Here is a 14,503-nt window from a genome sequence, read left to right on the forward strand (position 1 = left end):
GTGGAGTGCAGAAGATGCGCAGCGGGGAGGACCGGTGGCACGAAGGGGTAAGAAAAATGGAGTAAAAAGAAGAAAAGGGTGAAAAAAAGTTACACAAAAAAAAACATAGAAAAATTAGAACCATGCATAGAAAGAATGAACCCGATGGGGCAACTAAAGCAGATTAGACAAAATGGTGCAAACAACAACATCAAAAAGCAAAGAGCTAAGAAATAAAACACTTAACGCACACATACGGGTTTTTTTCCGGATAGGTAATTAGTTCGATAAATAGGATAAGAGCAAGGAAAGTGCAAATGAAAACTGAAAATAAATATAAACCCACACTTTGGGCTTTCTTTTGCCTTTAGTTCATCACCTCTCTCCTTTCTTCCTAGAAAATTAGGGGTTGGAAAATTTCTTTACACCTGCTATCATTTGGAAGTTCCATTTTATTGTAAAATTTTTGGAAATTTTTGACAAATTATGATGGGACAAAAAAAGATTAATTTTATTATGGCAGTAACACTGTTTGTTTATTTTGTTTTGCTTGTGTTCGGAGGAATGAACAAAATGTGCACACATCAGCGTAACATTGTATGCAAAACATCATCATCCCCTTCGTCCCCGGGGCGGGGGTGGAATGTTTCGTTTTATGGGCACGTACACACATCGATGTGTGGCCCCCGAAATGTGAGTAACACCAAGCGGAGAGATAGAGATGGATGTAAAGGATCCGTACGCAACACAAACGGATGGGATTTCGCGCGCGCGCGCGCGTTTGACCATGAACTCCGCAATACGATTGTCATCCGCGCTCCGTCATCAAGCGATCCGTGCGCGTATGAAATATGCGATCATCATCAACCCATCAACAGTCGCATCCTCGAAATGGGGAACCGAACTTTGGGCAGTAACAGAAGCGAAGAGAAACCTCCTGCCTGGGGGTGTATGTGAGCGGAATACATTTGCTCGCAATTATTAATATCAGAGTTGGCCCCTTTTGGAGGTGGGGGATGCGAAAAGAAAAGAAAAAAGAAGAGAAAAGGCTTCATTCCAGAGCATTCACACAGTGTGATGGAAATGTATAGGCGTGTGTGTGTGTGTTTTTAAGTATAGGAAATTCCTTCACTTGATATCAAATACAGTTATCACATCACATCATTCTTGCAAACAACTTCAAAATATCGCAACCGAAAAGGCTGGCAAAAGGCTGCTGGAAAATTATTAATCTATTTTCATCTCCCACCCTTTCCCGAGAAGTGGAAAATGATAAAAAAGAAGTAAAAAACCAAACTATAACAAAGTACTTTCGAAGAAAAGCGTAAAAATGTGGAGCGCAAAAGCAAAGAACAATAGAGAACAAAAATATTGCTGAAGAGAAGCGAAATAAAATAAAAGATAAAAGAAAACTTTAACATAAGTACGCACACCCATTTATGGAGGAAGAACAAAAAAAGGCTATGAACACGGACTATATAGAAGCAAAAGAATGAAAGAACGAAAGAACGACAACAACAAAAAAATCACAAACCCAACCACATACAAATAGCACGAAGAAACGCTATCGAATTAAACCCCGCCGAACGAAGTAGAAGAAAGATCACAAAATGGTTAACGAAGAAGGATAAGAGACGATGACGTACGCGGGTGAGACAGCCGCAAACGGATAGAAATAGAAGAAGGTACATCTAGCGGGAGAACGCAGCATAACAGCGTAGACACAAGAATTCCATCCTCTGTATCTATCTGTAAGTGTGTTTGTGAGCGCTATATTTTTTCAGAAAATCTTGCCTCAGCTAGCTGTTTTTTTATTCTTCTTTTCTATTTTAGTTTTTTTCTCTCTCCTGCTCTCTTTTTATTCTCCCTCTCGCGCTCTCTCTCTCTCTATATATATATTCTTGATTTTCCTTACACTGTCCTCAATTATGGTGCGATCGGTATTGCGAATAAGCTTGTATGTATGTGCAAGAGGGTGGGGGGCTGTGTGGGGCCTGGAGGGTGATACAAGGGAGGAATTTTCTGACTAATGCTCGCAGATGGAGCAGAGAAATCTTCCGTTTTCTTTTGCGATCACCCATTATCAACGGACGGGTTGTTCTCGCGCCATCGTCCGAGCCCTTTTGCCCCGAAGAAAAGGGACTCTTTTTTTGATGTTTAAGAACCGTGTGTAAAAGGGATTTTTACTGTGTTGTTGTTATCCGTTAGGCGTGCTTATAATATTTTATTTAAGTTATTTATTTTTATTTTATTTGGAAAAAAAAAATCGTATTCAGTGTATGATTATATGAAAATGATAATAATTTCTTTAAAATAAGAAACTCTTTTTCTTTTGCTCACAGCAGCCTGCACAAGAAGGTGCATTCAAAAGGACAGCGAAAAGAAAAAAAATCATCCTCCTCTTCCTCTCTTTCACTCACCCACTTTAATACCACTGTTCTCGCTTCATAATGGGATGGAAAGAAAAACAACGGATACAGTAAAACTATAGCTAACCATCCCGTAAAAGGTAACGAGCCCTTTTTGGAAATCCAAACCCATCCGAACAGGCCAAATCCGTCACACCCGAAGAGGAGATTGAATTTTTGGGTGACCCCGGATCGGATTTCGCAGGAACAGGAAAACTTTCGTCCGATTTGGGATAGGATTTTGGTCCGCCATAAAACAACTCATGCAGACAAAACCCCTAAACCGATGCCAGGTGCAAGCTGACTTTGATGCTCCTTCTGGTATCTCCTGTTGGCTGTCGGGATCAACATTGGCACACCGAAAAGACAGGTAGCTACCTTTTACGACACGAAATTTGCAACCAAAGCGGCACATTAAAAACATCCCTAGCGCAAACGAGACACTTTTATAGCGAATAATCAATTTTAAAAACGAAAGACTTGCGCAACAAAAAATCAAGCGACGAACCCCCGGTTGCTTTTTTTTACAGTGATAAGCTTAGATACGGGAGGTGGGAAAGAAAATGGAGCGTGTGTTTTAATAAAACATACAAAAATAAAGACATGTAAAGCAATCCCTGCCAACCCACCTTAATTTAAACCCCCCAAAAACTATAACATTTAAAAAAAAACGCACAACCTTTCCTTTTCAGTCGAACCATTGCGTGGGCAGCACCCGAACACACAGATTGTGCCTTCCGAAAAGGCCAAACCAGGCCTCTCGTGTCAGTGTGCGTGTGTATTCCTTTTTTTTACACATTTCTCCTTCCATCCCGTTTGCATGCGGCTTCTTTTCGGCAGCGGAAACAATATTCATCATATAGGTGGACGGGTCGCGCTTGTTTTTCGTTATTTTTTTTTTGTGTTGTGTTTATTTCGGAAATGGTTTGCGCGTTCACGTCTCGCCGGGACTGCTTTATTGCAGATTTATGCTAATATATGCATAGGTTCGAATTTCGAACCATGTCGGGGTTTTTTTTTCGGAACAGCCGCGCAATGCATTTTTCGGGCACCTTCTCCATTGGTTGGCCACAGAATCCCAAACGGGGCAACCGGATCCCTGCCGTACAGCTTACACAAAAACAAACAAGCATCCAGGATTGGCAGCATCGAGCATAAGCGGGTGGGCGGGATTGCAACAAAAAAAAAAGCAGCAAATAAAGCATAATCCAGATCATCTCCCGCACGAAGCGGACGGTTTCGGCTGGAGTTTGAGATGGTTGGTGCTCGCTTTTCTCTTCTTCGGCTATCTTGTCGGTTCTCTTTTGCAGCAAACGATCGGGAACACAGGGAAGTTTTCATAATAATGCACTCGAAAGGTGAGCAAAAAAAACAGTTTTTCTCCTTCATTGGCCCCGGGGCTAAGGGGCTAAGCTTTACACCACTTTCATATCAACCACCAATTCCAACCGTGAAACGAAAGCAACGCAACCCGATCTGCGCCATTTCTATTTTGTAACACACAAACACACACACACACACATACATACATACACACTTGCATAAATAGACAGCACGGTTGGGCTAGGAAGAACCAAACCGATCGGGGCAATTCGATTAAAGAGAAAATGTAACAGAAGGAAGCAAAACCGTCTTTTTCTCTCTCTCTCTCTCTCCCTCTGTCTGTGGTGGTCCCCAGGGCAACAGCGACACACAAGGGTCCTACACCAAAAGGGCGACCTACATATTTTACTTTATTTCTCATTTGACTTTTACCGCGGGTGAACGCGCGCACGCCACCGAACCAACCCCAAATGGGGTGGGAAAGGGGTGAGGGAGGGGAGGAGAGTGGACAACAGCAGCAGAAAAAAAAACAGCTCCAACCAAACAGGGAGAGATCGTGACGACCGCGCGGTGTGTAGAATAAGGTGACCGTAACCAGGAGTTGCAAGACATCGACCGCGCGGAGGGAGGAAAGTGCAGGCACGGTGGTAATCGCGGACAGGGAGGTGGGTTGGGCAGGCGTCCGAGGCTGGGAAACTGTGCCCCATCTGCATATCGCGGTCCGCGGTCATACATACAGCGGCAAAGCACACGTCGCGGCACAAATCTACACCGAGCGGGGTTCGTTTCCACCACGGCATTTAAGTCTATTGATTTTCGGTTCATGTCGGTTCGGTCGGCCGTTGGTGCTAGTGATGTTTATTTTATTTTGGTTGGTGTTTTTTTTTTTATTTCTGCAGTTGTACAAGCAACAAAAGGTGGTACGCAACAACCAACAATCTATTTCATGTTCATTTGTACACAGTCAAGCTGGTTTTGCATTGATCCAAAATGCTGCATTTTGGGGTTCTTCTATTTTATTGATTCGATTTGTTTATTTATTGCAGCATGTAGCCTTTGCCAAGTACGTGCTGGTGGTTTGCTGTCACACATACACACACGCAGTGCCAGCATCGATGGCCCGAGCTACATGGCCCTTCCCTTTTGGGCCGTCTAGACCTAGGCCCCCAAAAACACAACAAATCCGGCCGCTGGGGTGCTTGTGGCTTTGGTCCCCTGCCCGGGGGAGGGGGTGAGAAAAAAAGAGGGGGGGGAAATGGGGGAGGTCGATTCCGCTTGGATTTCGCTCGGATCGGCCGGTGTGAACCCGCTGCTGGATAGGTGGATGCAACATGTACTTGAAAGAGATGAAGCGCAAAAAAAAAACGACCAACACAACCATGTTTGGGACTGGCGGAACAGAAGAAAAAGTAGAAGAATGCCGAAGCTCCCCCATCACACACCGCGCACACAGCGAGATTGTCGTCGATCGGCCGTCATCTATAAGCCGTTTCTGGTTTTGCGTTTGGTGCTGTGCTCTGCTGACGTAGGGTAAGTACATACAGGAGGGCGAGGGGAGCTAACAGGGTTGGGTACCCCATTCACTGGTCCCACAGCGCCAACGTATGTTGGTGTGTATACATATATATGCTCTGTTGGTGCTTGTGTCGCGAGTTCAGGACACACACCGAAATGGAGAGGGCGAAATTAAATGATAGAGAGAGAGAGAAAGATAGAGAACAAGGCGAGGAGGTGACCAAAGGGATGCAATGAAGCGATGAGGGGCAAGTGGACAACTAAGCGAGAACCTGTTTTCGATATAAACCCCTTCCCCATCCGACAACCCCCTCCCAACCGGTACATGCACGAGATGTCGTACCGGCGAACGGGTGTGTAAGATGAAGGCAACACAACAAGGCGAGATGAAGGCGAATGAACGAAAAAAAAAGAAGGGTTTAAGCAAAATAACCACCTCAAAGGCTTCGCGACTCGAACCGCCCAGGGAAGGGCCGAAGAAGATGATGCTGCTAGATTGGCAAGAAAGGGTTGGAAAGGGAGTCGTAGGGAGTAGAGTACAGCAAACACACACACACACTACAGAGAGAGAGAGAGAAAAAAAACACCGCTACAGACCAACACCACATTCCGTCACTTTGGATTTAATCACGGGCGTCGGCCTGCAGCTCCTGCAGTGGAAATAACACCAGAAAAGGGCCCAACCGATAAGGGCCACCAACCAAAAATACGACAGAAATATAATACCTAATAAAAAATCTGACGGAAGGATTAACGCGACGAGGGTGGATGACAGCTGAACAAACCAATCATTATCCGGTGCCAATGGCCTTTTTTTGCGCGGAAGACGATATTACGGTGCATCTTACGACCAGCGGATCGCTCTGGGCATCCTACAGGAGGGGCTCGTAAAAACTGTTCGACATCGCAACACGTTAACAAGCCGTTTATCGCCCAAAACATACAACCGAACAGGAACTGCAAAATAAAGCCATAAAATGAACGTGCATATTTTGCATCTTCCGTCGTGTAGCTTCGCAGCAAACGGAGGATTTTTGCTCCTTTCCCCCCGCTGGTGGTGGGCGCGCTGGTCTAACAATCCGTTTATGTGCATTATTTACAGCTACCAAATGCAAATCGTAAATTATTTCACAACGCACCGGGGCGCGGGTCCATCGATACCATGGCGGTAGTCTATTGGATTTAGTGTGCGAACGTGTGCTCACAATTAACGATGCTGCTGCACACTGCTGCTGGCGTTTTTGTTTATAGCTTCCACACCGTGTTGCGTGAAAGATGTTGCAGTACAATAATTGTATGATGAACCATAAACAACTTCATAAGTATCAACGGTGAGCGAGGTGAAAGAATCAAACCAAATTTGGTGCCGTGACCAGGATACCGTAAACCAAATGACGGTTTGGTGATGCAGATGCAACCCTTTGGCTTGCCTGTCCCTAAACCATCCTACTAACAAAAGCGCCCGAACATTAATACTTCATTTTATTGCCTTCGCTTGATGTGCTTCTGTCGATAAAGTTGCGCAAAAAACGCACCGAACAAATTTTACGCGAAAGCAAAGTGTGTTAATTTTATAATGCAACCCACTGCCACCATAAATCTTGCCGGTGTGTTTGGTTCGTACGTGTTAAGTGACCGCTAAAGTAGGGGCGTTTGATAGTTTTAAAGCGCACATAAATCAACGCACGGCGACCAGGTATGGATGAAAGCCGTGATGTTTGCCAATATCCTTGTCAGCCGTATCGTGACGGATATCGGTTCCAATAGTGGAGCCCGTAACCCAAAAAAAAAAAAAGGTTTCGGGAATTACATTTTAATCCTCCCGGTCGTCCACCGGTCCTTGGCTGTGACGGATTGGCGTGTTTTTTTATTTTTGGGTGTGCTTTATGGAACGAAGGTTCGGCAGTCCGGATTTTAAGAGGTCGTAAATTGTTCCCCTATCATATGTATTAAATGTTAAAATTTAATTTATGCACCTAGACCTAGATGATTGTGTGTTTTTTTTCCTCATTTCTATATTATGATCAATTCATTCCAAACGCGGCCGCAAAACAAAAAAATTTATGCAAATCCAACAGATTTTCGAATTCGCAAAAATTATCTATTTAGGCGGGCGACGTATTAACGCGTGAAATGTGTGGTACACATACGTGCAGCGCGCGCCAGCACAAACCGTCCCACCGGGTTCTGTTGACCAACAAAAATACAACAAACAACGCATGCGAGAAGACGAAAACAATAATCGCCATCAAAATTTGCCAATCAAAACCAACAACAAAAAAAAATAATGCGAAGAATCACCGCCGAACACGTATGGTACGTACGCAAAGTTTGATGAAGCCTTTCGGAAGCGGTACCGTGAGAAACGATACGATTCCAATCACCAACGGTCCATTCGCTAGGCGGGAGTAGGATTGCTTCGGTGGTACGATGATGAATCCGCTTAAAACATCCTCCACCATTAGCGTAAGCTGCTTTTACCGCCCAGCGAAAGGTAAGCTTTTGCAGGCTTTTTTTGGATGGAAGAATTTGTAATCGCACATGGTCGCAGGTAAATCGATCCGGAAGTGCTTTTAAAAATGCGCCTCTGCCAAGATTATTACACACCTGCCAACGAAGCACGCGTATTGGCTTTCATGGCGCTTGGAGAGTTGTTCGGCGCACCAAAAAGGAAAGGACACTCGTGGGAGCTTGATGTAGCAATGATCAATATTCATTAAAAGATGTTAAACAACAATTCTAATCCGGACGTCCATAGGATTGGTATTTTAAGTAACAAATTTCCAGCTCACAATATGTATCGTTGACGGCTGACGGTTTTAGTTGATAAGTTGAAAGCAAAGCTAACCTAACATTAACAAATCTTGGTGTTATTTCTGAAGAAGATCTGTAGAAAACGTCTGATTCCTTAATTGCTCTGATTAATATGATAATGTACTGAGTAGGGTGGGATCAACTAAAAAATTGTATATTGTGCGCCATCTAATGATGAAATTATTTTACTACTATAAGATTATTAACCATTGCGTTGTATTGCTGTACTTGTGCAAGTTATTTAAGAAAAGGCTACAATTTGAGATTTTTAAATTTATACATTATATTTTTATTATATTGACAATAAATTCTACAACTCCCATCAGCTTTCGAACCTAGAGCCTAGACTTTACTCTAGACATTTCATAGGAAATGATTGTTAAAGGGTTGTTTATATATTTTATAACATTTAGTAAAAATTCTACAACTTTTAATCAACGAATATGATGCATCTCTAAATCAATATTAGTTTATGTAAAGCAACACACATTGTATTTTTCAACTTATTGTGTAGAAGTCCTGGAGGTATTGAAATCACCAACGTTTCGTTCGACCCTTGTGAAACATTTGGCTTTGACCCGCCATGCGTTTGTGTGCGTTTATGTGTTGTGAAGGAAAATTTGATGCCGGATGCACCCTTATATATCCTGGGTAGGACTCGAATATCCTACTTTAGCGACCTGCAGGGGATCGGTGCGTTTCTATGCACATACACGCACACACAAGAATACGCATTAGACGCAATACATTCCACCACTACTATCAAGCAGGGAGGAAAAAAAAAGGAAGGGTCCTCACTTTGCACGCTGCAGCGGAAGGCGAACAGAAATGTACACCTGGGGCCCGCATTGAATGTGACCATCACCAGATGGCAAGCACGAGATCTTGGCCCTTTTTTAATGGGACGAGTTCCTTACCGTTTTATAGACAAGGACGAACCCAAAAGCCAGTTAAAAGACTCACTCGTTGATGGTAGTGGTGACCTCAGACCATCGCCGAGTGTCGTTGTTGGAAATTGGAAATTATTTTCAAATTCAAAAGAGCTAGAAGGAGTTTTCCCAGACATGGACGAACCAAGGTGGTCGTTGTTGAGTAGTGGTGACTTTAGACCACCACCCAGTGTCGTCGGGAAATTGGAAATTTTCGTCGAAAGCTCAAACTCGAAAACTACTTACCGGATGCGTTACCGATGAAACTGCACAGCACGATCGCTAGCAGGACGGTGACGCCCGTTATCCTTCCCGGGCTCCCCATCATTGTGTGTGGTGGGGGGTGGGGTTTGGTTTGGGCAATGGGAGCAGAAGGGAGTTTTTCTCTCTGCTCCTGCAGCTATATCTTTCTTTTCGGAATGTGATGATTGAGCGTTTGGTTCCGTTTTGGACGCTACTACCAGCAAACGGACGGTTGACACGTGGAGGACGTCGCTTCCGAGAGTCCTAGGAAGTTCGTCGTTGTCTTGAGACTGTGTTTTCCCTCTCTCTCTTTTTTTTTTGAAACACTCCGCGAGAGTGACACAGAGAGAGAGAGAGAGGATCGCAACACTACTATTCTTGAATGCACGCGGATCGTTGAAACTGGCGTGACTATTGCTCGGGAATATTCCGCGAATATCCTGGGAGGAGGATGGCGGGATTTTGAAGCTCGCCCACACACTCCCGCTCCCCGCGGTGAGTCCTTTTTTCCGCACTCCTCTTCGGCACAGGGAGGCTCTTACCCTGCCTGTTTGCCCGTTTCTTTATATTCCTGCACGATTTCTCTCCTTCCTGCCCGGGTGCTAGCAACACCTCAGTGGTTTAATCCTGTGATCGTTTCTGCGTCGGCTAAACATTGCGCCGGGCCCAAACACGCTGGGCACACGTACCGGAACACACAAACACACGCACCCATAAACACGCACACACGAGATACGGTAGCTATTTCTAAAACACTTATGCAAAACAAGGCATTCAAAAATGTGTGTGTGTGTATTTTGCTTTATGCGTTTTCCTGTTGAATTAAAATGTAGACATTTGCAATGAAGTAAGACAAAATTTAATAGAAAATTAGCTGTAGCGGTAAATACATAACACACGGAAGATTCTGTTTTGTCAGAATATTTTCTTTTACCCTTAATGAACCCGAATAAGAAGCGAATCAATGGAGAGAACTGAATACAGCACGCATTGAACAGCGCCACCTGGTGGCAAGGCGCTAACGGCCCATCCTTAAACGGAAGTACCCGTGTGTTTGTGGATATGTTTTCGACTTCCCAACTCTTGTTCCCTTTCTACCAAACACACACGTACACGCACACATACATAAAAAAGGACGTACACGCACTCTATCTGTGTAATTCACTTCCATTAATTTATTTTCTCTTTCCACACATTTCTTCCTTCACTGAATGGGAAAGGGGAGAGCTTATAACCACAATCATGGGATCATGCTCCTGAATTCCCATTTCCCCCAAAATGCACTGGAATGGAAAATTCACTGATCGGACGTAACTTCAAACGGAACGACTTTCACAATAAGGCTCTTGGAGGAGGTTTTTTTTCGAAAATATTTCTTTATAGCAATTTTTACACCACGCACACAGTAAAGCAATTCACGCACAATGAGTGGATCTATTATAGACAAACGGAAGAACAGCAATTTCCCGAACTAACACAACAACAACAAAAACCACTCCGCTTCAGGTAACATGTTTTGGAGGTTGACTGTCGATATCGAAGGATCTCTGTTCCTCTCGGGTTGATTGTGGTTACTTGGGATACATCCGCGGCTGTACAGTGTGTGTTTGTGTTAATTATTCCACTTCTTCTATATTAGCGCACATCTCGGCAGGATTTCAATGCGGGATGCTGATTGATCGAAGGGTGAGTTTTTTTTTCTTTCTGTTGGTAGGATGGATACACCAACAAACACGATTATCACCACCGACGGTGCTAGATTTCCTGGATCACTAGGATCTAGCACGAGCAGCAGGTTCCTCGCGCACTGATGTCACCATGATGCCACACACATCGATACAACACACACACACAAAAGGTATCAGGACACTCATTCTTCACCGTTGATGTATCCTTTATAAAGGATTCGTTTATTATCCTTGCCAAACAATGCACAATGTTCGCCACACTAATCACTCAATTTCATTGACTTAAGCCAACGGTTGCACCAAGTTCAATGGATTTCCCCCGGAAATATAACGATACATACTACAAACAATAAAAAGGAGGCAACACAACACAAAAAAAAAAACAATAAAATTGCTCCCACAGCACCCTTATGGGGACCGTGCAGCTACTGTTGCTGTGTGCTCTCGACACGGACGACGCACAGGCACGTCCGAACGCCTCAACTGTTCAAATCAAACTGCTCGAGTACTCGAATATGCGATATGCTCGAGTGTGTGTTGGTTTTACCCGCTGTGACCATTGGTCCGTACCGCACAATCCCACTGTTCACGATAAACACGCTCCGTACCGAGTGCTGCACGCACACAACGCTGTGCGCCCACGAGCATGCGAATGCGCGAACGGGACGGCGTATGCGCGAAAGCGAAACAAATAAATGGCAGCCGCAGAGCCGCTTACGCACGGCCAGCGTGTATGCGTGTATGCCGCACAGGCTCAAGATGGCGACGGTGCTCTTTTTGGACGTGTGGGAGCGACAGGATCCGTTACAAACTGTTTCACTCCATAAACATTTTTATTTTATTGCTAATAATAATTCCATTTCATTATTTATATTTTTCATCCAAAAATGATTCAATAACAAGCCCAGACTGTGTTTAAAAAAACATGGTCGATGCTTGCTATCACTTTCTAGCAGGATATAGGCAAAACCGTTAGTGTGACCAAGAGTGGCGAAAGCGTTACGTGTGAGTGAGAGAGCGAAGGCGAGCGATAAATCATCCGCGACATATAGAACGCACACACCTATACGGCTGCAGCTAATCAGAATTGAGTGAGAGAGTTTTCGAGCGGTTTACAAGTTTCACAATTTTCTGAGAAAATAAAACCCAACCGAAAAAATTCAAGCAACCCACAAACACAACCACCATCGTAAAAGTGTCCGGCGCTGTCTCGCTCATCACCGTTGCGCGTCTCGTTTTTCGGCAGGCCCAAAACACCACGAAAGAACCAACCCGGCCATTAGGGGTCGATGGCAGTAACCGGTTTTTTTTCTGCTGTTCCTTTCTACCTCTTTCGCTTCCTTCTGCAGGAAATAATCAGTGTGTGTGCTCGCTCTCTTTCTGCAGTGCACGCATTATAAATGTGTGCGAGCTGCGCGCTGTGTTGCTTGCTCGCTCTCGCGCAGGGTGCGTTTTCCATTGTCCGCCTGTTCAGAAGGCTCGTTTTTTTTTTTGAGAGTGTCGAACTCGATCAAGATGAAAATCGCGCGCCTTCGCTTGCTCTCATCGCAGTCGATCTTACCCCATGTCCTTTCCTGTCGCTGCTCTGGGTCCGTTAGGCCGTTCTACAAAACGACCAGCACAAGCTTATGCTGGTGGTTGTTTTCTTGTTTATTTCCCTTCTTTTTCGGCCTGCTTGTTTTTTTTTTGTTTGCTTCTTTCGCTTTGTCTGTTTTTTTTTTCTATCTCTCTCTCTCTCTCTTTTCGGACGGTTATGTGCGGTACAATGAGGTTATGTGTGGTTTCGGTGCGGTCTAATGTGCAACGAGCTGCAGGACTCGCTGTTACCGATGAGATTGGAATGAAATTAGGCAAGGAGCAGCATAATTGTGCCCGGCAGCAGCAAGCGATTCTACTGCACGGAAGGTCCCGTCACATTTGGATTAGGAAACTCAAGATGGCAGACTCCGAGCCTGCCATGCAGGGGAGTCTCTCCCTTATGCTGAAACCTTCCCGCTAGAGCAATAAGAAATGCAACAATGAAGAAGCTGTTTATAGAATGCTTCCGTCTTAAAAGTAGCTTGCGCAGCAAAGTGGCAACTGCATTAATCAGCAAACAATAAGAGAAATATCTACCAAACCACCCATTACTGGCAAGTTAGACACCTCGAAAACGAGGTTTCATATAGTCACGCACCCTGAAAGTTCCGATTTTTTATTTGTAGGCTCTAAGCCAGGAAACATACGACCGGTGCATGGCATCTTTAGAATCTTCTGCTCACCTCCAAACAATGTGGGAACGTTTATATGATGGCAGCAAAGAAAAATCTCTAACTCTTCTTCGAGAATCGGGCAACAATCCAACCTAGCCCTTCCAAACGGAACGAAACCGAATCGGTCAGCAAATAATGTGCTTCTCGCCGTGCAAAAGTGCACACACTGGATGTTTGCCGCTTGTTTACATTTGCACGCTGGCGATTTGTTCTTCCACATCGTTTTGTTGTGCCATCTTTGAATTCGTTGGAAAGCTGCTATTTGGTAATGGGAAGAAACACCGACCACCGACCGTAGGGATCTTCAATGTTTTGACTGCCCGTTACCACCCCAAACCAAAATGCCCGCAAAATGTTTATTATAATCGGCTCGGTAGCAGTGCGTATTTATTCTTCCCGTGGCAACTGGACGTTGCAAATAATTTCCCGATCAGCATTTGCTCGGGTTTTTGGGTACTGTTTCACAAGCAGCTATGAAATTTCTCAAAACGAAACGCAACGAAGATGTAACAAAGGATTTGTTCCTACCAGAAACGGCATGTCACTCGCTTGGCAGGGCTAGCATAGAACTTCCCAAAAGCAAAGGGAACGGAATCAGCAGAGCACAACAGTAAGTGAGACACACACGCGCACATAAACCCTATGTGCAGTACGCGTGCCCTGCTGTCCTTAACCATTAGACACATAAATCGCTCTAGCAGCTTCTCTAGCCGCATAGACACAAAACCACCACTCCTTCAGCGGAGGAACAGGTTTTTACAAGCTGGTCAAAATATCGTAGCGTAGCGTATGAGGTGAGGGGGGGAAGGGAACCATAGTTAAATCGACCAACGGATATCGTTGAATGAACCCACCGTCACCAAAACACAACGGTGCAGCGGAATGAACACGTACAATCCGCTACGAGTAGCAACACACGAAACATAGCACGAGCGCAACATGGGGGTTTGGAAATGAACCACCGAACTCGCGAGCCGAATCGAGCAGAATGTGCGCTGGAGGTTGGATAGGGTCGCTGTGGTAATTATGCTCGTGCGCGATGTGAAGATTTGGATGCAGGAATCTTTTGCGGAATAAATTGGAATGGGTTGCGGTAAATGTCCGGTAGACCCTTTCAATTTCTGGATCTGAAGGAAAAAAAAACAAGCTGGAACTTAATGACATCTTTGTCAGTCGAAGAGCTACTCCTGTGAAATACCCCCTGAATGTACTCAGTTCTCCAAACAAACGGGAAAAGATATATATTATACATTTAGTAGGACGTAGAATATTGGAAAAACATCAACCAGAGCATAAGTATCTTGACGTTGAAGATGACACAATTCCCATCAATGACCATCAGGAACTTAGAC

At 44.5% G+C, this 14,503-nt stretch overlaps 1 protein-coding gene across 1 annotated transcript in view; it reads right to left on the minus strand.

The window, feature by feature from the left end:
* LOC128306371 (neurogenic locus Notch protein) overlaps nt 1–9,296 on the minus strand; it is a 71,395-nt gene extending 62,099 nt beyond the window's left edge. Inside the window, exon 1 of the mRNA XM_053043864.1 lies at nt 9,215–9,296. Within this exon, the coding sequence (XP_052899824.1) occupies nt 9,215–9,296 (82 nt within the window). The remainder of the gene's footprint in view (nt 1–9,214) is intronic.
* Between the last annotated feature and the right edge of the window lie 5,207 nt (nt 9,297–14,503).

Source organism: Anopheles moucheti, chromosome X (assembly GCF_943734755.1).
Source record: "Anopheles moucheti chromosome X, idAnoMoucSN_F20_07, whole genome shotgun sequence".
NCBI classification, from domain to species: Eukaryota; Metazoa; Arthropoda; class Insecta; order Diptera; family Culicidae; genus Anopheles; species Anopheles moucheti.